Below are 24885 nucleotides of genomic sequence, written 5' to 3'. Positions count from 1 at the left end.
GTAACCATGAGGTTTTCAATGGGGTTCAGTGCAGTGGGTTCTTAACCTTTCCCATGTCTCTCTTTACTTCTACCACAATCATATGGTTTTAGTCACTTGTCACTCAGACTTTTAAGAAATTAAAAATAATTTGCTTATTAGAACAAACATGAAACATAATGGGGACCGTAGTTTTTTTTCATACAACTAAACATTTCTTTGTCGGGGGTAATCTGCTCCCGAGGTTGAAGTTTGTGTGGTAAACATACTGGATTAGTTTGGCGCCTTTTTCTGCGTGCGTTTAAGTTGCTTTAGCTCTCGCAGCTTTTCTGGGTCAGACCCACCACATTCACGAATCCACTCACTTTTTTCCCCCAACTCCGGTCAGCTGAAATGGAAAAGAATTGTAGAAGTTAAATGTAGAAAAAGTCCAGGGGAATGACAATTTTGAAAAAGTCCCTTACTGCTTGGGGGGCGGGGATGGAAAAAGAACATATTTAATAATAAAATTGTAGTCCATTTCAGATTACTATGAATCATGAAAACAATCTTCATAGTCTTCTGAAAAGATACTACCTTATTCTTCACCCACATAGCAGGAAATCTCCTTCCTGATCTCCATCTATGCCGGAGAAGCAGAGGTCAGTCGGACAGCTGCTGCTTCCCGTCTCTGGGAACCTCACTGAGGATCAGGTCCCAGTTCCAGTCGGAGGACGGCTGTCCTCAGCTTGAGCAGCAGGTGGGACAGGAGAGCTGTATGAAAGCAAGGTCATGGCTGACAAATGCAATCACCTGAAAAAGGGCGCGCATTGAACAGGACCACACTGAGAAGTCTAGGAGAAAAATGACAGAAACACCTCACTTTCTGACTATAAGAGCCAAACAGGGTCCTAATCAGAATTACACCACTGTGATGCTCTGTTAATTGTTTTTATGTCCGCGATTAAAATTCCAAACCAACCAAATTCCCACACTTTAAGCTGCTGCAGATGCATTGTGGGTAATGCTACTGGCTTCCAGGCCCACAGTAGTCTGACGTAACAGAGCCGAGTGATTTACTTGACCCAAAGGGCCCAAACAGGTGCAACTCTGTTCGTGAAGGCGGAGATTAACTCCAGTCAACGCAGCGCAGTTTTTTTCCCCCACCACTGACTGTGTAAAACAATATGCACCATAACAATATGCAGCGCAAATTGGAAATACCGAACATGACGAATTAAAAAAAAAAAAAAAGCGATGGAAACACTTTGTTACACAAGTCATGTGATCAACAACCGTCTGTTGCTACTGGTGGAAAAGACGAAGAAGACAACAGGAAGTGGTTTTTGAACACCTATCCACGTGTGATTTTAATTGCAGTTATTTAAAGGAAACATCTACACATCACACATCATTGTGTTGTTTTTTACATTAGAAGAATATTGATTAAAGTTTTGTGCACATTTGTCATAAAACACAGCTATTCATAAGTTTAGAGAAATAATCTGGAACTATTACAATCAGTAAACTTTTAGGGGTTTGTCGCTGGTTGTGCAATACTTTGGTAGTGAGGAACCTGTTTTTTATAATCCATCATTTAATATTAAACAAGCTGATCTAATTGCCACTCTGCAGCAGCAATAGTTTCATCTGAATCCTTGGATTTCCATCTCTTTTCTCGGTATGTTCAATACATATTCTGTCTACTTTGAAAGGTAAACATATGTGACATTTACTGAGAGTATAAATTTGTGGTTTATGGTGGGGAACCAAAATCCTGGATTACTTTTACACAAACGTGGACTACTTACAATGCAAACAATGAGATATTTATTTCAGAAGCAATTCAGTGGAAGGAGTCATCATCAGGGACCGATCAACCAATCAGAAGCAAACTCAATTCTGGACATTTATTTGTAGTTATGATGGTTTACAGAGCAATTTTCAAAGGAACATTTTGAATAGCCCAAAAACAAGACACAAATATATTACCAGGTACATAAGTGAATTACACATCTTGTCAAGAGTGGTTAAATTGTGGATTACACCTTTAATGATAGTGATTGTGCAAAACAAACATTTGACCTTCAGTCAACACTCTATCTAAACTATAATCCATCCAGAATTGCTTTAATATATGGGTAAAAACGATCCAAAACCTCCCAGCAGCTAGGTATAAACAATAAATAAGTGAAAATTGTTTTGACTGTAATCTCCATGGGTAACTTCTTCATTTCAACAGACATAACAGTATGATTACATAAGCAACACTTTTAGTTATAAACAGATGACTTGTAAGACGTCATCTTCAACATTTCCGCTGACTTCTGCAGAATTTCCTCTGATTCACTGCCAATAAAAATACTGAAGTGTGAAGATACACGTACAGCGTTGTGACTGATGACATGTCTGCATTTGATATCTCAGGCCTGTGTTCATCTAATTATTAATAGTATATGCAACTGCAAATCAATAAGGGATAGTTGCTACATTTACTGTTTAAGTGAAGATATTTCATTCATCATGGTGGGAATTTATAGATAACACACATGCAAACCAGGACAACATGAATTAGCGTTTAAAGTCTTACCTAGTTGACATTCAAAAATCTGTGTGAAGTCAACACATCATCAGTCTGAGAAAGTGTCGCGATGTTAAATTAAAGATTACCGAACTGTTCAGTGAAAAACTATTTGGCTATGTTTCACTTCTCCATGGAGTACGCTCTCTTCATGAGTGGAGGGGGCGTCTTCCCCGCCTCATAGAAAGACTCTGGAGGCGGGGAGCTCAAGCAGCACCAGTCTGGGATGCGTCCGGTCTGGTTGTAGTAATCCCGGGACACCGACCTGCTGCCCAGAATGTCCTGAAGGGCCCCAAAGATGGCGCCTGGAGGGGTCAAGAGAAATTCAAAACAAAAGTTTAGAGAGGGAAAACAGATGCTAAAAAGAACTCATTTGAAACTCCAAAAAATAGCTGACTGATTGTTTCTCCCAAGTGCTGATTTTGAAGAAATATTTTATCCCACACAGCCATATTTTTTTCCAATCTGCTCATTCAGAGAGTCAGCAGGAAATAACATTGAAACCGCTTTTTTGTACCTCCGAGCCAGGCGGTGCAGTTGGGTTTCGCCGGTGGGGAGTGGATGCGGAAGTTCTTGCTAGCCAGAACATCGCTGTACTTGGGTTTCTCCACCAGGAGGCGTATCTCAGCCAGCAGGCGGTGCAGGAAGCCAGGAAGCATGGCCGTGCCTCCGATCACCACCAGGTTCTCGGAAAGCACTTTACGCATGTCAATGGGGCACTGAACACAAAAACAAAAAATAAAAAGATTCCCACAAGTTATAGATGAATAAAAATAAAAACTACAACATCTGTTTAATAAACTGCATGTATTAAATGACTGCGTACCTTCACGAGAGCATCAAGGATCAGAGTCGCCACACTTTTCTCCTCGTTGTCCTGCTCAAACAGGATCTCCATCACTGAGTCCCTGCAAGATCGGACAAAATAACTGTTAACAAAACAGAGGGGCAGGAAAAAATGGATTCTATAAAAAATAATTGCTCGTCCTGGGAATTCTGAATCAATTGAAAACACTCAAAACTAGATTTTAGCTTGCTTTGTGGGGTTTTTAAAAAAATTATTTTTGGATATTTTTTTCTAATTTAGGGAAGAGTCAGGCAGCCAAGCCAACCTATTACTGGCAATTTAAGTTGCAGAATTTTATGCACAAACCTATTTTTGTTTAAAAATAAACAAATGGAACTTTTCATAATTGTTTTAAATAAACTTTACGCTTATTTGTAGTCTTTTCCCCTTGTCAGTCACATAATTTAACCATCATTTCTAGACTAAACATAAAATATTGGTTTCTGAATTTAAAAAAATGTTTCTGAATCGAATCGTGATCCTAAAAATCATGATCAAATCATTAGAAACTAAAAGTTTTGCATCTGTAAAACGACTCGGTCCAGACAGTAATTTACATGTTCTTCAGTGAGAAATGCCACAAGAACTTGCTTAAGTTGTTATAAAACGGCAAAAACCGAAAGCAGATGAAAAGATCTTCAGATTACCTAATAGATCCTTGAACATGCAGGATTTTCTCTCCATCCAGAGGATAGTCGACATCCGGAGGAGGAGCTGGACGCTGCAAAGACACACAAGTTGCACAGATTTCAGTACAACCTCACGACATTTAGGGCCCCTTTAGTTTTGGTCGTTTTTTGCATCCAAACTTTCTGAGGAACCAAAACAGTAGAATGAAACCAGCGCAGCAAACACTCCTCTTACCTCGGCCGTACCGTCCAGGTTAAATTTGGCCTCCTGGATCTTGAGGCCTCTCTGCAAGTCGCTGACGAAACATGTTCTGGCTGCAAGAAACAAAGCAGCACACAAAAATCAACACACTACTTCTGTGAACATCAACAATCTACTCAGACTTCTGAACTGAGGTGTAACTTGCAGACAGGTTAGGTCATCTATTAGCAGAATTTGTGAAGAGAATTAAGCAGAAACATACTGATAATACCAATATGATCAGTATAAACCACCCAGTGATAGAATTACAGCAGTAGCAATGCCTCGATGTTGAGTTATTCTGATTTTTTGGGGCTGAAATATTTTGTCTCCTGTAGTTGGTCAATGGTCTTCATTAAGGAAAAGTAGAAAGTGCCAATTAAACTCACCCTTTATGTCCTCCACTGTTTCTTCTGGGATGGTTCCTGAGGAAAAGACAGAAATGCGTCACTTTTTATTGCATCACCAATTTAAATCTATGACGAGAATCTAAGCTGACACTGCTGTGGAGATTAATTACAACTACTTGGTGTTATATTTAATTAGGATTCAAAAACAGCTGGGACTGCTGCCATTTCCTAAATAGTAGCAGATGGACTTCAGAGTACGTGTTAGTCTTTATTTTTATAGTATAAAAAAGGATCAATACATTTATTCGAGATCTGTTGCGATTTAGACTTAAGAAATTATTCAGCATGCTACATTTGTTTTTTTATTATTATTGTTGATTTGAACAATACAGTTTGGTTACCTTTGCTAAGAAAAACTGAAGAGGAAACGCTAACACAAACTTTGTGAATGCATAATTTAAAAACAGAGAAAGGGATTCAACGGGGACGCTGAGCGGAAACAAGCTCTTCGTATGAATAGTGAATGATGCATTATGGGTCGCAGACATTTTTAGTCTAAGCTGCCTGTCGTTACCGATGACGGCCGGTACGCTCTGCCCGGTGGTGGTGTCTGTGTCCACTGTGCACTGCTCCACCAGAAACCCGTTCAATTCTCTACAATAAGAAAACACAACGGGAACAACAAGCAGTGCCGTTTTAAATTAACCCCGACAGGCAAAACTGCCACAGTGAAGTAAGTGCAAAATAAAATATTAACAGACAATGAGGTACTGACTTATGAATGGCTTTCCCTCCGAGAGGCAGAGCCTCCCAGGCCGGGAGGATCGGAGTACACTCGTAAATCTAATGCAGCAAAGTTAAGGTTGTTCTCAGGAAAGCACCACTAGTAAATCGTGGTTATTGCTTTAGAGAAACAGAGAACAGTACAACCTTATTCACAAAAGAAACAGAGAAAATGAATTAATCCCAGCCTTCACGCTTACAATGAAAATGCCGCTGAAAGGCAAAACGCAAGTAGAGTATTGTTTAATGTTACAAGTAAATTATATTTCATAAAATTAAATTGTCAAAGTGTAAAACTAAACTGGATTTATCCTAAATGATCTACTGACATGATACATTTTGCTGGACGATAATCGATAATGTTATTGTTTATCGTACTTAAAACGATAATATTGTTGATTTGAGACTACTTTCAAGTAGTATATTGATAACGGCATAACAATGCAAGTTTTCTCTCTCAAAAACGGCTAAACTTTAACTTTATGGAAAAAAACAACAACTCAACACTGTAACTATATTATAAATATCCAAAATAAAACACAACCAAAAACAATGAATAAAATGTATTTAAGCAAAATTAACCTTAAAAAACAATTAATCATCAGAATGGAAATTTCTGAGCTCATTTTAATTTAACATGTGATTGACTGACTAATCCTTATTACAAGATTACTAACAATCTCTTAACAAATATCAAAAATCTCATTGTTTCCCTTTAGACAATCTGCATAAAAATCACTTCACAGTCTTGCCGTTTGTTGTTTTGGATTATTCAATAACACCAAAAATAAATAAAAGGATACAGGCAGCACGAGTGTCTCTGTGTACCCACAGTCCATCACTAGAGCAGAGTTGATGCCTAAAGTCATGACGGCCATCAGGTGACTGGGAGAAAACAGCACAGAGGGCACCTGGATTAACAATGAAACAGAACGTTAACTGTTGGGCCAAAGAGTTAAACTCGAGTCTAAATGTCTGCAACTCAGCAGCATCAGATATGTTTTCACTCCATTCATTAATATAAGTGAGCTTTGTGAAGCAGAGAGACTGAGCAAGCACATTTACAATCTTAACTGTTACACTAAGCATTTGTAACAACAATCGTTGTCTTTTGTGGTACCTCAAACTGTCTGAAGAAGACCTTGGTGAGCGTCTCCCTGAAGTGGGATGGGCAGAGGATGGACTCGATGATCACCACTCTTCGGTCGCGAGGGTTCACCAACAGGTGCCTGATGGGGGACAGATTCTAATTTGATGAGGCTGCATTACTCAGTTACAATGCATCATGACTGCTGGGAATCATCTATGGTGTTTGGTTACTGTAACGACACAACAGTTTTGAAATAGGCACACTCGTTGCAGGAAAAACACGTCACCTGAAGTACAATATGTGGATAAACTCTTTGAGGATGGCATAAAGCTCTTCTGTGTTGATGTTGTACTGGACCACTTTGGTGGCCTGCATGAGACAGCACACAGCATTAGGACACACACATTGCTAACCCACCCACACACCGATTAGTTACAGTAAATCATGAGAGTTACCTGCTGTTGTCCCGGTTTCCGGATCTCGCTCGGAATTATGAACCTGGGCCCCGTTTCCCCTGCAAAGCCGCATCTGCAAAAAACAAATTCTTTCAACAGAGCTGGTATGTATGTTTATATATGTTAGAAATTTTGTAAAATTTACAACTGAGCCTTCTTTTGACTACAATATGGATGTATGGCACAAATCTTCTGCCACTCATTGCAAAGATGTAAATAAAAACATTTTAAAATACATTTTCTTGCAGTAGAATGATCTCACACTACAACAATTCAGAAAGATGTGTTCACTGCCTTAACCTGTTATACCATTATCATGATTGAAAATAATGAAGTAATAGTTTCCCACAAATTTTTAAAGTACTGTGTGCACCCAGTGGAAAAAAAAAACATATTGAAATGGGAGTTGAACATTACCAAATAAATAAAAAAATACCCAGAACAACACTAAAAAGTATCTGCTAGTGACAAATTAACACTGGGTCTCTGTGCCCCATTTTGTTGGACTCACAAAGAAAATCATTGTATAAAAGAGGAGAGCAGCCCACTTGATCTGCATGTGATTTTAAGTACGTTTCTCTGCTAAATAAATATGTGAATAACATTTTTGGGGCGCTGTGTTAGCTTAGGTTAATTGGAAAAACTGCCAGTACATTACGGAGCTTACATGTGTAAAACATACGTAATTAAAAACGTTTCGACCAACATACCATATAATTTAAACAAAACTGATAGCGTTTTTAAGGGTTTTGTTTTCTGCTTACTTATAATTCCACCTAGCTGTAGCTAAAGTTGTCAGCTACAGCTACGTTAGCATTAGCTAATAGGCTTAGCATATTAAAGGAACTCTCTACCCTGTAAATTGAATATGTACGACCCAGTTCCATTGTTAGCCACAAACGTTTAAATTCAGCTTATCTTTGACATATCGTAATAACGAGAGAATCAACGATATGGGCGAAAAAAGCTACATGTTAGCATGCTACCCTGGTAGCGGTAGCCTGTTTTGCTAACAATGCATACTCACTTTGTGTATGCTGCTCCCAAATCAATCACAATGGCAGTCTTCTCTCCTCCACTTCCCAACCCATCAAATATTGGCATTTTACTAATTTAATTCAGAAAATGGTTTTAGCTATTAACGCCTAGCAGTCGCGGCTTAACATCGCATAATAAAAAACTAATTGTCTTCCTCTTAGCCTGGGCTGCCTCTTCACAGACCGGAGGGATTGCAGAAAAAAGTCTAACTGGGAGACAGAAACTCTCTAACAGGCACGAGTCAGGGTAAATTTTATGTCCGGCAATGACACTTTACAATAGTATTGTTAATTTCATAAAGTGCCATCTAAAAAAAAGAGAATCTATTACAGATTTAAACTTAAAGAGCAAATCCTACTCGATGAATCTCTAGTTTCCATGAAGAACTGAAACGCATCTGTTGTCTTGGCAACGTTCCTCTTCTACAATCTGTCGAAAAAAAGGAAGTACTATTGATTCCTTTTCCCTGATAACTATTATTTCCATGAAAACTGATTTAGAGATGTAATTAAGATGTAATCCTGGGATCAGTAGAAACAGCTCCACACCTTCAAATAGGTTGACTTATTTTGCTACGTCACCTGTTTAGTGTCCTGGTTAGAGCTGACCTCTTTCAGACGCAAACACAGACACAACTACTTATTATCATTTAACAAATGCCAAGGCAAGTTTTATTTATTAACAAAATAAATGAATAAAACTTAATTGTATCTGACCTCCTAATATTGAACTTTAGATAATAACTCAGATATTTGAGCAAATTGATTGCATGTGCCATAATATGCATAAAATCATGATATGTTAATCTATTTGTCAGCTTACAGTCAGGTCCAACGAAATTACTAAAAAAGAATGTTAGTTATAGATTTAGTTTATAACTAAATCTATGGTTGTAATTTTGTCAAAATTACAACCATAGGTGGTTGTAATTTTGTCAAATTACAACCACAGACTTCTATGTTTTACTACGACTCAATGTCATACGTCATCCCATGCACTGCTCTGATTGGATGTTTGGAGCGGCTGTCCAAAGTGTTTTACATGTTGCTAAGCTAAGCTTCATTCCACGGTTGCCCGTGTATTTAGCTCCACCCATCTTCTCCACAGCGCTCAACATCCCTGTTGATAGGTCAACCCCCCCGCAGCGTGATGCTGCCACCACCACCTGGAATTTGAGGTGGAGGAGCTGTCCGTTCAGCACCACAGTCCGCCTGAGGGGCGTATCGAAGAATGACCACAAAATAAGGGAGATGTGCTCTCGAAGAATTAAGAAAAGAAAATCAAAGACGCGGATTTCCCCCTCCCTCGCAGGTTGAAACCATTTAGTGGCAGCAGCACTCGAGAGGCAGACGGACAGAGACAGTCTGCCTCTCTCCAGCTTGGTTTCTACCCTATACCACACTGAATTCAGCCCCTGTTTGGTAACGCAGCATCAATTTGGCATTCTCCTACACACTGCAAGAGAAACCTCAGCGGCGTCCATGCGCAAGAAGACCCACCATGAGCTCTGAAAGGTATTCTGGTTTTATTTGTAGCCCTGCATGCGACTCTCGACACGCAACTCGCGATGTTGAGGGTGTTGCGGTCTCAGGGGAGGGAGGAGGCTGATTTTGAGCTGTCACACTGGAGAAATGTGACTCAGTACCGCAGTGGGGAATTTGTTTACAGTCCAGATGCTGGCGTGGTCATGTTGTCAGGTGGTGGGAGGTGGTCTGCACGCGCACTCTGACAGGGCCGATCGATTATATTGATCCAATCGATTGCAAGGGCATGGAAAGTAAGTGGGTGTGATTGAAGCATTGATCTTATGCTGCATCGAATGGGGGTGATATATATATATTTTCTTCTTTTGCCTTAGACAGCAAAAATGGGTGTCAACCTGTTATGTTGTTATTGCACAAATCATGCAGGGTTAGCGTTTGCATTTGGTATAGGGTGTATTTCTTTTATATATATGTTGCAACGATCTGCATCGAAGCATCTTAAGTGGATCCTATAGGAGAGGAAACCTGGCGCTATTTATAGCAGAAGTGAAGCGGGGCTGAGGATTGCTGTGTCAGATTTCCTCTCGTTTTCTCCATCTGTTTGCCACTTTCCCTCTTCTTCTTCTTATTCCTCTTCCTCCTTCTCATTTTCTTCTATTTTCACCCTGTTTTCTCACTCACTCACACCCACCGCCACTACCTGGGCGAAGCCATGAAAGAAAAATTTAAATTAAGATTTCTACCTCATCGCACAAAAAAATATTTCTAACTAATCACAGAACTAAAACATATATAGTCAAGCTAATTAGCTTGACTATAGGTGTTGTGCTTTTTAAAAAAAGAGTTGTGACGACACTGACATTTACTGTTACTGTCTTTAGTCTAATTAAGAGAACGGAGAACCAAATCCCTTCCCCAAATATATAAACAAATCAATATTTTTGTGCTTAACGATTTTGAAGCAAAAGTATTTTATTATGGTGAATGTAGACGCAAAGAAACAATTGTAAAATGGCATATTGTGTCACCTCAAGACGGGTGAAAAGGCGACAAGTATGTATGCACCTTGACGACACAGGTTAACTTCCCCACTGGTTGGATTTGCATAAAAAATAAGACTCATTCTGTGGCTAACTGAGTCGTAAAGCAATTCAATCCTGTTTGTTTTTATTCTTCTTACTAAAGAGCCTTCAAATGAAGTTTATTCTGCGTCCTAACTCCCTAACACAGTGGCGCAAAAGGTGGGTATGCAGGGTGTGCAACGCATAGGGGCGCAGCACCAGAGGGGGCGCCAAAACCCCGTCTGGAGGGGCCGCGCCGATGAAGTTTTTCCATACACTTCAGCGCGCCTTACGCTCCTTCACCTCGCGCACATAACAAGGTAATTAGTAGCGAGTTTTACCCTTCATGTGTCGTCGTCTCGGGGGCGGGGTAGAAGAGCGAGTGAGCGTCGCTCCTTCACCCTGACGTTCCTTCGCTGGGGGGGTGGCGCCGATCTATGTTTTCGCATCCACCTGAATAATGTGTAGCTGCGCCACTGTCCGTGCGTAACAGGATTTGTGCGTGTGTAAAAAGATTTGTGCGTGTGTAAAAATATCTATGTGTGTGTAATACTCGATTTGTAAAACTTAAAAATAAAATAAACCTCCTTGAGATCCACAAAAATGACACAGACATCAGTAAACTTAAGCAGATCAATGGAGAAGAGACAGCCTCCACAACACATTCAAATGGGGACCATCAAGAGAAAAAAAAAGCAATCAAGAAAATCTAAATGGAGGATGAAGAGAAAGGCAGCAATGAGCCCAATGAGAGCAATGTCTGAGCTGGAAAACATCAGCAATGATCAAGTTTCTGCAGATAACACTGAACAGGAAGTTTCAGTTGAGGATCAGGCAGCCTCCATCAATGAAATTCATATGATCGAAACAATAATCTCGACCCACCAGCATATCTCTGAAGAGGTTATTATCTCTGAAATGCAACAAAGTGGGAATGAAAAAGTGAACAAAAGGTCAAAGAAATATAAGCAGAAGAAGAAGAAGAGAAAGGCAGCATTGAGAGCTACATCTGAATTGGAGCCGTTGAATAGGGAAAACCTTTCTGTTGAAAACACTGAAGAAGTTTCAACCCCAGAAGCAGTTGGGAATGACACAGCCACCATCATAATTGAATTCTATGAAAACGAAACAGTGATTGGGAAACCACAGCAGGAAACAGAGACAGATAAAAACTCAGTCCCCAATGCAAACACACCATTTACAGATTCAGAGATCATACCAGAGATCCCCCCCGACAATAGAGACAAAACTTTGCACCCCGTCAGAAGACCTACCAGGTAACGCTCCTGTAGATTCCATAGAAGGGGAGAGTGACATAACAGAAGAACTTAGAACAGAGTCAGCAGAGAACATTATGTCTGAACCAGAAGAAAGACCCACAAAGATTTCACTGTGGAGGCGAATAAAAAAGGCCTTAACTCCAACACCTCTGCGGCAATTTAAAGACAGATGTAAAGTCTGTCCAGCATAGACATCACCTTATGTCTGAAGTATATTAGATTTGAAAGGAGGGTGGAGCCACGTGTGTTTTGGGTGATTAGCATTAATTGGGTATTTTAGTATCAAAAAGACAGAATTTCACGGTGGGAAATGTCTCCCCGTACAGGTGTGGGTTCACTCCGGGTGCTCCGGCTTCCCCCACGTTCAACATCAGAACTCATGTTCAACTATTGTGAGATTTAAATTTCTAATTCGAAACAGAAAATCAGGCAACCACATTTATTAATTAAAGGGAGATTTAGAGAAAGAAAATGAGAATTTTAGAAGTCTAAACCTTTACATATGTAAAGGTAATTTTAGAAGTCTAAACCTTTACATATGTAAAGGTTTAGACTTCTAAAATTCTCATTTTCTTTATATTTATTGAGATATAAATCTATATCTCAATAAATATATATTTAAATCTATATGTAGATATCTATATATATATAGATATCTACATATCGATATCAATCTGTATATCTATCGATCTCTCTTTCACTTATATATATATATATATATATATATATATATATATATATATATATATATATATATATATATATATATATAAAGCCGTTGTGGTGGATGTAGCAATACCAAGTGACTACAACATCAGGAAAAAGGAGCATGAGAAATTGGAGAAATACCAGGGCCTCAGGGAGGAACTGGAAAAGACCTGGAAGGTGAAGACCACAGTGGTGCCTGTGGTCATCGGGGCCCTCGGGGCAGTCACCCCCAAACTGGAGCAGTGGCTTAAACAGATCCCAGGAACAACATCAGACATCTCAGTCCAGAAATGTGCAGTTCTAGGCACAGCCAAGATACTGCGCAGAACCCTCAAGCTCCCAGGCCTCTGGTAGAGGACCCGAGCTCAGAGGATGAAACAGACCACCCGCGGAGGGTGAGAAGGGAATTTTTTTTTAATATATATATATATATATATATATATATATATATATCAATCTCTCTATAAATATATATCAATCTATATATAGATATCTATCTATTGACCCGTCGAGGGTCCCCGTTGTCAATCAGTGTTGCTTCCTAAGTGGACAGTTTGATTTCACAGAAGTTTGGTTTACTTGGAGTTATATTGTGTTGTTTAAGTGTTCCCTTTATTTTTTTGAGCAGTGTATATATACATAAAGAGAGAAGTAGCTTGTAATTTACACAAGGTGGATATGGAGATGGAATGAGCTGGTATCCTAAGAATGATAGAAAACATGCTGACAAAAAGCCTCAGACCTGCAGCCCACAGGACGTTCTAGACACAGGCCAACAGAAGTGGCTCTTTGGCTCACTTATATGTTAAATGATCAAATATTGCCCTGTTTTTGTTTCATTCGTTTTAATTGCCCTGTAGGCAGCAATCTAGTCACATATATGCACATTTATTATTATTGATACTTTAATTAAAGATAAATTGTCCAAGTTTATGTCATTGGGGCGGCTGCCGATGACATGTTCGCATACACCTCAGAAAGTATGTAGTTGCGCCCCTGCTCTAACATGTCATGCCTCGTCATCCCTGGTTTGTGCTGGAGCCACATGTCTGCCTAGTAACACCACCATCGACCAGCAGACAGCCGTTCCTCCCACCTCTCTTCAAGCCTGCTAGCATTTATTAATTCACTGCTGTCTGTTCAACAGGCGCTGAGAAGACACAGAGAAGATGATGTCCTCCATTCTCCGGACGCTCCTCCTGGCAGAGGCCTGCCTCTACGTCTGCGGGGCCCCCACGCACGTCCCCGGCTTCAGCCGGATGCAGGGCAGCTCCTGCGAAGAGCACTGCGCAACGGACCGGCTGGCGCACACCACAGAGTCTGCCCCCTTGGAGAAAGAGCTCGCTGCCAGCTTCATGCTGGATGTAGGCGCGGGAGGAGGGACTGGCCCACATGGAGGGCCGGAGGGGATAGGTCCAGTGACGCAGGCGAGAAACGGGGTCAGCGCTCGTGGAAGATTTGGGTTGAGCAAGGCTGGTCGAAAGGAGACGGAGAGCGAACCTGAGGGGGAAGATGTAGATTTTGTAAAGGAGGACAAGCCTGCGGGTCCAACAGATGGGAGACAACAGGTGGACACCGACATGAACACCCACACGCGGACTTCAGGTAGTTTCTGGGCCTCCATTGCGCCGCAGACGGACTCTTCCTACAGCCAAAAGAGCAAACAGGGCGGGACAGACGCGACCAAGTCGTCCGCTTTTGATTCTGGACAGGATGGATACTCTGAAGCGACCTTGCAGTCTTCTCCAAACACTCCCTTCTGGTCCCCAAAACCGGTCTCCCTTAGTCCCGTCCCTCCGTTGTTGCTGGTCACTCCTCGGACTTCCACACAGCCGTCAGCGTGGGGTCACGAGGCACCAACGAAATCCTCCCCTTCAGATCTCCTTCTACCTGAAATCGGACCGCTGAACATGATGCCCAGAGACGACGGCCTGGAGAGTCTGTGGACCGAGGCGGCGAGACCTGCAGGAGGTAACACGCTTCAAAAGTGACGCAAAAACACCCAAAAACTTATTTCAGTTTGGGTCAAACTTTCTCTTTTCTTTTTAAAGTCGCCTTCAAAGCTTCCATCTTCCAGTCATTATCACTGAGAGACGAGACATTTTCCAACTTGCTTCATTATTCTCTGAGAAGCTTCATTAAAAAAAACGTGGCAGAAAATAAATATATAAAAGAAAAGTGTGTGTAGAGGCAGAGATTGGCTTTGATGGTTGGCAAAGAAAGCGGCTGCTTCTCCACGCTCCACTTTGAACCCCAGCTGGGACTCATGGCGGTCTAATTACTTTCTATTCCTGACTCAAGTTAGAAAAAAAAAAAAAAGAGAAAAGAGAGAACATCACAACAGCCAGGAGAGGGTTAGTGGCAGGGTTTGTTACAAGAGCCAGGCAGATTGTTATTATTATCACGTGGATTTGGTTCATTAGCGGGGAAAATGACACCCAAATCAACAAGAAGTAATCCCCCTTCTTGTTGTACCATTGATAAGAATTGATAGAGAATTAATTTTTTTTTACGTTAGGAATTGTGTTCCCCTCTTCTTCTTCTGCTTTAATTCACCCTTATTTTGAAGTTTCTTTGAGAACAAAGGGACTGTTATTGAGATAAAGTGTTACAGTATCTCTATTTGATAAAAACATGTTTTTTTTTCCTTGAAAAAAAATCGAAAGTTTAATACCAGATGTAATAAGATATTTACAAATATATAGGCATTAGTGAGTTTGGTTTTAATTTCTTTAGATTGGGTCATGGTGTGTTGCTTTTCCGTCTACTTCACATTGTGTGACAGGTGCTGTTAGTGATTCCCCTGAACGTCCGCTTGTGAAAATGTGATTTACCACTTTTAATTGATTGATTTGTCAATGCGTATAGTTATATTTATATAGAATCAGGTTGGTTTGGATGTTTTCCCCCTTATTTTGTTTTATTTGTTTGATGACGATCTAAAACATTTAATTTTGAGAAAACCTAAAACAGAGAAATTTGTATGGGGGTAAATACGTTTTTACACTTCTGTATTGTTTGAGAGAGATTTATTTCAAAAAGGGGGGGAAAGAAAAGCAAAACGAAGCTGACAAAATGGCCCAATCCCCAAAGTGACAGCATGTGAAAGGATTATGGATATGATATGGATGTTAGGGCTACATTAGACATGCAAATAATAATTACGCTCACTATTTTTAAAAAAAAATCTCAAATAGAATTTTAAAGTTTTTATTTTATTGTGTATGATGGAGTGCCATAACCTGTAGAAAGTGCTTTGAAACATTTTCCAAGCGCCTTCACTCTATCATAAATACTAAACATGTATCTGCTGATCGTTACAGTTATTTTATTCTTCTCAAATAGGAAACATGTATATGTAATTTCAGCCGTCAGATGTTTTTTTTTTGCTCAACAGACTGCAGGATTAGTGAACATTGCTACTTCGTTTTGTTTTTTTCTAGAGTCAAATCTAGAATGATCACAACACATTATCAGACTGCATTATTTATTTTAACGATCCAAAAACATGTGACCTTTGTATATTAAATGTTGATTTAAATGTGAACAACCTTCTCTATGGTGTCCCTGTAAAAGTATTAACAACCCCTTGGACTTTTTTTTTCTTATTTTGTCCCATTTTATTTGGGTTTTTATGTGACAGGGCAACACAGCAGAGTGAATAATTGTGAACATGAAGGCAAATTTTACATAACTATCAACATTTAATATGCCAAAAATCTGAAAAGTGAGTTGTGCACTTATACTCAGTATGAGCGCAGTTAAGTACTATCTGTTTTACATTTCACGGGCTGCAGTTTGTTGGTGTGTCAAATAAAATGTATTAAACTTTTTGGGCTGTAAGAGGTGAACATATAAAGTACAAGTGGTATGAATATTTTTGCAAAGCCCTGTATTTCTGCTCTTGTGTTGCCTTAACTCCAGCAGACACGGCGGTCCCGCTCTCACAGGATGAAGCCACAGAGGCCACCATGTCTTCAGAGGCCCTGCCTCTGATCTTCGAGCCATTCGAAGACGCCACAGAGGAGGGACCAGCCGGAGCAGCAGCGGCGGTGGCAGTAGTCTCACAGGCACCAGTCGGGTCTCCTGGTGCCGTGGCAACCAGGCTGCCGCCCACGTCAGAGGCGGACTCCGACCAGCTGGTGAACTCTGACAGTGACGGCCCCTCCAGAGAGCCACCGGCTCTTCTATCCGAATGGACTTCACCTTGGCAGGCGTCTGGCTCGGAGCTGCTGGAGTCGGTGGGCGCTGGTACCGCTGCCTCACAGCGGCAGGTCCAGACTGAGCAGGAGGAAGACCATCCAGGGACAGGTGAGGAAGGATAAATTAATCTGAAGGTCAACAAAACCAAGAACTTCATGTAGTAAACACCAGAATGTCATTTCGCTGAAAGGATGTAATGCTTGTAGTATCTGTTGTCCAGGGGCGTATCTACAGGGAGGCCGTGGGGGGCAAAGCCTTGCCACCTCGCGCTCTCCACCACCACCAACTAACAACTTTTATGACCTTAAAAATGACACTTAAAAATCTAAACTCTTTTTTTTGTCCAGAAGCCTCCTGTAGCCTTCAAATTTAAGATTTATTCTGCAAAAATACGTATTTATAGGTGTAATTATAATTCCAAATTCAATGAATGAATCTACCAAGTCAAACAAACAGACGTGGGTAAAATTATACCCAATGAAAAGTAGCAGTACTTTGACATATTTTTACTCAAATAAATGTAAAAAGCAGCCGTCCAAGAAATTACTTGAGTCAAAAAGTATATGTTAGAAAGAGTAATGAGTACTTGTTCAATCACAAAGCCTAATTTAATATCTAGAAATGATGTCATTAGACTGAAAAAGTAGAAAGACATGTTCATATTCTGGTATTTTAGGCTGAAATTTGAAAAAAATAATTCAAACAATCATGAAATAACTAAAGGAAAAGAACATTTATGCCTAAAACTTTCAAGTAACAGTGGTACAATAAATTGTTTTTCTTGTGTTTTGGTCATTTTGTTGTCTCCGTTTATGTACATGAGGGTTTTTTTCACATAGTTCACTGAGGAGGATTCCCTTCGCTCTCCAGCCACCATGTGAACATTTCTAGATCCGGCACTGCTGCTGTTTATCAACTGCAAATTGTAATTCTTGTTGAAATCTCCCTGGATATTCAGAAAAAGAGCAGCTAACAATAAACGCAAACATCAAGCAAAGTCTACTTGGCCTATTTTTTGATACAGAAACTGTGAGGACCACAAACTCTGAAGCAGGAACATCCCCCCATAACACAATGACAACCATAGCGAGCCATCAGCTCCGGCACAAATCCAGAACGGGAATAGAGGAGATGGACTCTGAGGGTAAGTCCTCTTTACTTCTATTTTTTATTTTTATTTTTTAATTGGCAAAATTGTTACGGTTGTCGTTGCTTATTTTTCTTCAGAGGAGCTGGATGAGGATGAAGACGACGAGAACTCTGAGGAATCGGTGGAAGAAGACAGTGAAGAAGACCTAACAGAAGCGCCAGAAACGTCCTCCACGCAGCCACCGTACAGCCTGATCCCTCCGCCGCCGGTCTGGGTCCAGCGTAACCAAGGGCTGAGTAGGAACGCACCCTTTTCAAAACTAAAAAAAAAAAAAAAAAGCCCCAGGATATGTTTATCATGTAAGCATCGTCTTCTTCTTTTTTTTTATTCTAGTGCGCAGCTGGGCAGAGCTGATCAGAGAAAAGGTAAGACTGCCCCCTGCTGTCTTCATATGTCACCTGGTTTTTAGGTCTCCATGCATGTTAATTAAACTAATTATTTAATTCAGTACAGTTCAAAGTGTAAAAATTAAAGATTAAATTGCACGAGAACATTTAAAAACACAGAAAAAAACCCCCCCACCTGCTGAGTGTTCATCTATATCAGTGTTTCTCAAACTTTTTCAGGCCGATGACCACTTAACCCATTTAACAAACAGTAACGGACCAACTTGAAATTGCCCCTGCGATAACACATCTTAATATATCATTCAACCAGAAATGAAAATATTAGTCTGTTAACTCACGTATTATTGTTTTCTTTGTTCATCCTAATTAAAAGAGTGGTACTGTTTGGTAAATGTTACTGGCCACCACAACGCCATGAACACGTCTACTTGGACATTTTGAGTTATTTACAGATTCTGAAAGTGTGGAGTCTTAAGCTTTCTAATGACGTCAAACACATAGAAATAAAAAAATAAGTTGTTCTTTACTACCAAGTGCTGTGTATTAATAACATTTAGGACTATTTGTGATTTAGAAGCACAATTAAAGAAAAATAGACCTGAGTTGCTTTAGCAGAAACAAAAAAATCCTTTTCTGCACCATTAAATATAAAAATAAATAATTAACCCATTTCTATCAATTGTATTTATTTAACTTAATATTTTTTTTTATTAAATAAAAACAACAATAGCTGTTGACCTGAAAGCAGAGCAAAGTTCATTACCAAGCAAAGTAATAAAAAACGAACAGTTTTGACTAACTGGAGCGATTCCTACCGCTAACCGTTCAAAGGAATATAATCGCTAGTGAACGACACGTCAACGCTCAGCAGCTACGATTTAGCTTCCTCTGATCATATAATATTGATCAGTTGTCTTCTTTCCATCGGTTTCTGCAGCTTTTCTTTTGAATAACCCGGTTTGAAGCCAGTTCTCCATCATTATTTTTTAGCACAATCCTTTGGTAAGCTAACTGTAGCGTCGCACATTGAGCTGACGTCGCGGCAAATTAACGGTCGTTTACATGCAGTACCTCACAGACCAGGAAGGGGCGCCCGCGGACCACCAGTTTGAGAAAGACTAACCTAAACTGATGTTGAAGAAGACAGGTAATCGGAGAATCAGCCATGAAATCCATACAAATCCAGGAACAGCCGCAGAAATCCACAGCTCAGAGGGAAGTACTGGTGCACAAGAAAGGTTGTTGTTCGCACCTAAATGAGACCAAAAGTTAACTTTTGGTCTCACACCAATTTAATGGGTTTTATCAATACATTGTGGCACAACTGGCCCTTTAAGAACATTCAGATTTTTGATTTGGCCCAAAATGAAAGTTTGACACCCTTATAACTTGAAAACTGTAGTTCACAAACTCTCCTTTCAATCTGACTGAACTTTATTTTACTCAGAAGAAAGGGCAAGTATTTAAGTCTCTGTTCTTCTCCAGGCCGGCTACGTGTCCGGGATGTTGGCCCCCGTGGGCATCGGCATCACCGGGGCCCTGTTGATCGTCGGCGCCCTCTACAGCATCCGAATGCTCCACCGCAAAAGAAGGAACAGCTTCAAACACCAGAGGAGGAAGGCCAGACAGCCGGAGGTTGGTATTCCAGTCGTTTCTTGTCTTTGACTGAAGGGTTCCTACTTTTCTAACACTTGTTTATGCCTTCCTGCCCAGCAACCCCGGGAGCCTGGCACCAGCTGTCAGGATCAGGCCATGCTGCTGGCTGACAGCTCCGAGGATGAATTCTGAGACCATTCAGGCTTGTTTTTGTGAGCGATCATCAGCAGATGCTCTCCAGTAGGAGCGGTCTGGAAAATGTCTCCGTCAGTATTAACCCCATCAGTCTCGTCTGTTTGGGCACGGCTCATCTGATACACACAGAAGAAGAAGAAGGGCACACACTGTTTGCAATGTAAACAGGGTGTGTGTGTGTGTGTGTGTGAAAGTTCCTCAAGTTATATACAGTCATTGTAGAAAGCAGGTGCACAAACTTTCAGTTCTTGGTATTTAAGTGTACAGAAACACACATCAATTTTCCACTCTGTCCCAGTTTTTAAAGCAAAGATGAGGCTAAAATAGAGTCACGGTATCACTCGTTCACATGACCTATTACCAAACTGATGTTAGTTTCTGATTCGGGAAGTAGCTAAAGGGCGATTCCACCTAATTATATCACTACCTTCTGCATCTTTAATCAACTCAAGTTAAAAAAACTACAATACCTAGATACTTCAGACTTGGACTGAATTATTCTGCTCTAATAGCAGAATATTTAAAACCACATTTGGGACTTGTGAATTTCTTTTTCTGATTTGTGAAATTTCAATTAAGGACAATTTTTGTCCTTTTTTTTTATCTTGGTCACACTGGAACTGCTCTAATTCCACTTTTTTTTTAAACTAGAGTTGATTAAAGATACGGAAGGTAGTGAATAATTAGGTGGGCTCGCCCTTTAGCCATTTCCCGAATCGGAAGCTTGAATCGGAAACCAAGATATACCCAACAGAGTCTTTCACAGTCCAGCCCAAAGTTATTCATACTCATCATTTATTAGCGGTAAGAACTATTCATAGAATATATTTCTGTCGGCTATAAATAAACGACAAAGAAACATCAAAAAGGGAGACTTTTAAAACATCCTTTTTTGCATTTAGTTCAGAATTATTTACGACTTTTCCCTCAATGTTCATCTTGTTTTGTTTTTTTAGAACTTCTGCATGCTCCTATCTATTGTTTTCTTGGAGAAAACCCCCATCTAAGCATTTCTGCGCACAGTGTGATGTTTACCTCCAGAATCTTTTTACTCGCGATAGCCTTTTCTTTGACGGGGTTTACGCAACAGTCTTGTGTCCAAAACATCTGCTCAGCAGTTTGTCCCGATAAAGCGTTTAAGAACTCGAGGTGAGACTTTTGCTTGCCTGGCTGAGAGGAACGGAGGCCGTCCAGTTTGCAGAGATAAACCCGACACGAAGAGCGCCGCTGGAATCGGAGCCTTGAGACGCCGACGCCAAAACAGAGTTCAGATTCACCGAGGAAGGCCTTGGCAGTGCGACCTGAAGGGCTTTGGACGCTGAAAACATCAGGAGGCCTCCGAAAGGCTCGGATGTTTAGCAGCTGAGAGCTGAAGCAGTCATGGAATAACAACAAAAAAAAAATATATATATACATATATATATATATATATATATATATAAGTCAGATATTCTTACTGCTACTTTAATCCTATCATTTTAGGATTTATGAGAGAAACTACTTTAATCAGTTTTTATCTTTTATTGCGAGTTTGGTTTTGTATGTGTGCAAATAAACGAAGTCAGAACATAAGCTGACTGTAAATAGCTCACCTAGACACTTTTAGAATGATGTCTCATTCAATTGGGCCGTTGTAAGAAAATAATATATGTATATATAAAAAAAAAACACTAGAAAGCTATTTCCCAAAATATGAAACCCTTAAGATCAATTTGGTTTCAAGATTATATTCACACCAATGTTTACACACGCAGCGCCTTGCAAAAGTATTCATACATGTATGTTACTTTTTCACACTTTGTCATGTTTCAGCTACAAACCTCAATGCAGATTTGAATTGTTGAATTTTTTTTGAACAAATAAACTTATTTTTAAAAAAAAAATGAAAGAAAAGCGTGCATATATGTGTTCAGCCCACTATAATCACTGTAGTGTGTTGCTCTGTCGCCCCAGTAAAACACAGTGACGTTCAAACTGTGGAAAAGCTCAAGGGGTGTGAATACTTTTGCAAGAAACCGTACTGCTCTGTAAAAATAAATATTTGCTGCTTTGTGAGGATCAAACTTTTGGTCGGCGGTGACCGCCTGACGTTAAGGTTGCTGTAAAAAACTTTAATTTGAGCCAGTTTCGACATTGTTGTTTTTAATCTTTCAACACTTAAAGCTCATTTCATCCCCTTATGTTATCACGAGGAGATGAAATGAGCTTATTGTTACATTATTATTATTATTGCTTATAGAAGCAAAATGTTGGACCTAAAAAAATAAAAATAAAAGCCTTCGGGGTTCTCTGCTGCTTTCTATTCATGATGAGATTTAAAGTGTCAATAACTGGAATTTAATTTCTATGTGTCATTTCCAGTGATGACATCCGTTGTGTATTGTAGCTATGTGATCTATTTTAAATAAAAGATGTCTAGTTTGAATGTTATTTCAAAGACAATTTCTATCAAATTCTTTTGACAGAAGTTGCTGGAACAAAGCAACACACCGAACATCGTCATCCTATTTACAACATGTAGCATAAAACACACTCAATTGTACAAAATAACTAAAATGTAAACTCGTCTCATCTCCTGGACTATTTTCTCATATTTGACCTTTTTGACGCACCGAGGGAGAGTAAAGAGAGAAGATTAGATCTTTCCAAATCTCTGGAGATTCAGTTTATTTTCTTAACCTGCTTTTAAAAAGCAGAATTGTGAACTGGGGTTAAAGACACGGGATGATTGTAAGCAATAACCAATAAGGTCTAATTTAAACACGTGGAAACTTTTGTCGGTGTGACCTGCTTCCTGCCCGTTTATATATTTTTCCATTTCGATGTGAGCGTGATGTAAAATGCTTATGGTCTGTAAATATGAAGAGTGGTGATCAAGTACACATTTCTTGTAGATGTCCGTTTTTGTTTATTGACCACAACAAACCTGTTTTTAATAAAAAAATATTTGACTATTTAATTTGTTGCCACCTTTTTTAAAATGTTTTAGATGTAATGTTCAAAGCAAATAGGATTTTATTGTGCTGTGTAAATAAAATGTACTTAAAAAGAATAAAAATCTAGTCCAGTAATACGCTACCACGGAGATGGGCCTTTATTGATGCATTTCCACCAATTTTTTCCCCCCCAGAGCGTTTATGATTTCACATCATATCAAATGAGTTTTGGGTGAAATCATTGTTTTTGGTTTTTTTTTTTTTTATTTAAAGAGCCAATTATGTACAAGTTTCAGTATTAGTAGCAGGAAAACACACCCTCAGCATGACACTACCACCTCCATGCATGACCGAAGGTTTTAAAAAGAAACGATGCAACTCGATTCCTTTGAAACGTTCGACTTCTTTACAGACTTCAGCACAGTTGTACGTTCCACACATAAATTCAGACTGGTTCTGGGAGCTTATCGAGTGATTTCCCTGCGGTTCTCAACTCAATGCTACTAAATATGTAAGGAATATGCCAGAAAAAGCTATGCTATGTCTCATAAGATATGAAATGACCAGAAATAAGGAAAACGATTGTTGGTGGGAACTTAATCAAGTATACTAATCCAAATATAAACAGGGTAGCATGTATAGACTTGCGCTTGCATGCATAACTCTGCCATAAATTAAAACTTGTGCAACTAGTTGTTGTTCAAATGAGATTTAGAAAAGACCCAAATTATAACACTCGTTTAAACACTGAAATGGCCCCGAGTGTGTGGATAAGTGTGTGTGTGTGTGTGTGTGTATCAGGTCAGACAGCAGACAAGACAATTCAGTTTTACAGCATTAAAAAAAGAAATCAAATAATTTATTTCTGTGTTCTTTTTCCACATTAAATAAAAGCTATTGGACATTTCCAGATTGAAAATGAAAGGAGAGAGGGGAGATGAGGGGGAGAGGAGCAGCGTGTGTGTGTGTGTGTGTGTGGAACAGACATGCAAAAATAAACTATTTGCTCTCCCCCTTTCTTCCTGCCGCGTGGGTCTCTCGTTGGAAGGTGGTGCGTCCTAAAGACGCAGGAACCTCTCGTATGTGGCCAATAAAACGAGGGCGGTTTTAGCTGGAATATAGTCAGAACCGTTGGGAGGCAGCCGGACGCCTTACTTCGTCTGGCTGACGCTTTATGAAGCGAATGCAACACCAGTCAGTGGCTATGAATTGATGATGACAAAGCCCTTCAGTCTGTGATCATGGCCTGAATGGAGGCTGTAATGCCCTTGAAATTCCAGGAAGTGACCGATATTTGCAGAATTGAGAGAGAGTTGTGGATCGTTTTCGTCAAAAAGCAACACCAACCCGTTGGACAGGCTGAGGAAAGGTCAACCTTCAGAATGAACCTGGAGCTCTGGAGAGAGGGTCACCAATAAAACTGAAGGATGTCAGACAAGCAGGAACACCTTGCTTCTGGGGGTGTAGGTTATTATGATTTTTTTTTGTTTGCTCATCATTCTCACTGAACCTCCGAGTGGGTTAAAGCAGCACAGAAATTTAAAAAAAAAGAAAAGAAAAAAAGAAATCTAGTCAAATAACTCAGCCCCAACCCCACACATGATAAAAAAAACACCATTAAACAAATCTGAATAAAGGAAAATAGGTAATCCAATCAGTGGCTTCAAATACACACGGACACAAACTCACACAGACAGGGTGGCAGCTCTGTTCTTAGGCTCATCTACAATAAACCTGAAACGCCACAAATGCATGTAGTGTAAATCTGAAAGAGGCGTTCAGCCATAGACTGTCATGACAGCTTCAAATGATCACATACGTGTTCTGTTAATAGGCATGGGCCGGTCTGAATAAACACTTCACCGTGTTAATAAGTTAATTTAGAACAAAAATGTACATGTTCTGATTACCTTTGTTCCTACACCTGCTAAAAGTTGCAAAATTATTACTCAA

The 24885-nt window shown here is 39.9% G+C and overlaps 2 protein-coding genes across 4 annotated transcripts; one reads left to right on the top strand and one right to left on the bottom strand.

Annotated features, from left to right (window-relative positions):
* Nucleotides 1-1854: 1854 nt before the first annotated feature.
* On the bottom strand, nucleotides 1855-8174 carry actr10 (actin related protein 10). The gene is made up of 13 exons (XM_008398371.2): nucleotides 7962-8174; nucleotides 6935-7007; nucleotides 6766-6848; nucleotides 6510-6618; nucleotides 6193-6300; nucleotides 5382-5449; nucleotides 5181-5260; nucleotides 4646-4681; nucleotides 4251-4330; nucleotides 4034-4107; nucleotides 3366-3447; nucleotides 3057-3258; nucleotides 1855-2844 (listed from the first exon to the last, which is right to left on the bottom strand). Exons 1-13 carry the CDS (start codon nucleotides 8036-8038, stop codon nucleotides 2663-2665), a joined length of 1254 nt encoding a protein of 417 aa, XP_008396593.1. The 5' UTR covers nucleotides 8039-8174; the 3' UTR covers nucleotides 1855-2662.
* Nucleotides 8175-9113: 939 nt separating this feature from the next.
* On the top strand, nucleotides 9114-22955 carry armh4 (armadillo like helical domain containing 4). Of its 3 annotated transcripts, none has more exons than XM_017302251.2 (8): nucleotides 9114-9486; nucleotides 13653-14476; nucleotides 16433-16816; nucleotides 17733-17852; nucleotides 17936-18094; nucleotides 18192-18223; nucleotides 19691-19840; nucleotides 19919-22955. In XM_017302251.2, the coding sequence occupies exons 2-8, from the start codon at nucleotides 13675-13677 to the stop codon at nucleotides 19991-19993; spliced, it is 1722 nt and encodes a 573-aa protein (XP_017157740.1). In that variant the 5' UTR covers nucleotides 9114-9486; nucleotides 13653-13674; the 3' UTR covers nucleotides 19994-22955. The 3 variants fall into 3 exon arrangements, with proteins under 3 accessions (XP_017157740.1, XP_008396594.1, XP_017157739.1); XM_008398372.3 differs by having other exon boundaries at nucleotides 9118-9486; nucleotides 16430-16816; XM_017302250.2 differs by lacking the exon at nucleotides 9114-9486 and adding an exon at nucleotides 9612-9749 and having other exon boundaries at nucleotides 16430-16816.
* Nucleotides 22956-24885: the final 1930 nt, after the last annotated feature.

This window comes from Poecilia reticulata, chromosome 21 (assembly GCF_904066995.2).
Source record: "Poecilia reticulata chromosome 21, P_reticulata-male-v2, whole genome shotgun sequence".
NCBI classification, from domain to species: Eukaryota; Metazoa; Chordata; class Actinopteri; order Cyprinodontiformes; family Poeciliidae; genus Poecilia; species Poecilia reticulata.
This window is presented reverse-complemented; position numbering and strand designations above follow the sequence as displayed.

What these genes read in the sequence shown, in the direction of transcription:
- armh4 (XM_008398372.3), top strand. Translation starts at nt 13,675, where the DNA reads ATGATGTCCTCCATTCTCCGGACGCTCCTCCTGGCAGAGGCCTGCCTC. An exon ending in GGCGGCGAGACCTGCAGGAG is followed by an intron (nt 14,477 to 16,429) that starts GTAACACGCTTC and finishes CCTTAACTCCAG; the next exon opens with CAGACACGGCGGTCCCGCTC. An exon ending in CCAGCGTAACCAAGGGCTGA is followed by an intron (nt 18,095 to 18,191) that starts GTAGGAACGCAC and finishes TTTTTATTCTAG; the next exon opens with TGCGCAGCTGGGCAGAGCTG.
- actr10 (XM_008398371.2), bottom strand. Translation starts at nt 8,038, where the DNA reads ATGCCAATATTTGATGGGTTGGGAAGTGGAGGAGAGAAGACTGCCATT. An exon ending in ACCTGGACGGTACGGCCGAG is followed by an intron (nt 4,108 to 4,250) that starts GTAAGAGGAGTG and finishes GTGTCTTTGCAG; the next exon opens with CGTCCAGCTCCTCCTCCGGA. An exon ending in CTGCACCGCCTGGCTCGGAG is followed by an intron (nt 2,845 to 3,056) that starts GTACAAAAAAGC and finishes TGACCCCTCCAG; the next exon opens with GCGCCATCTTTGGGGCCCTT.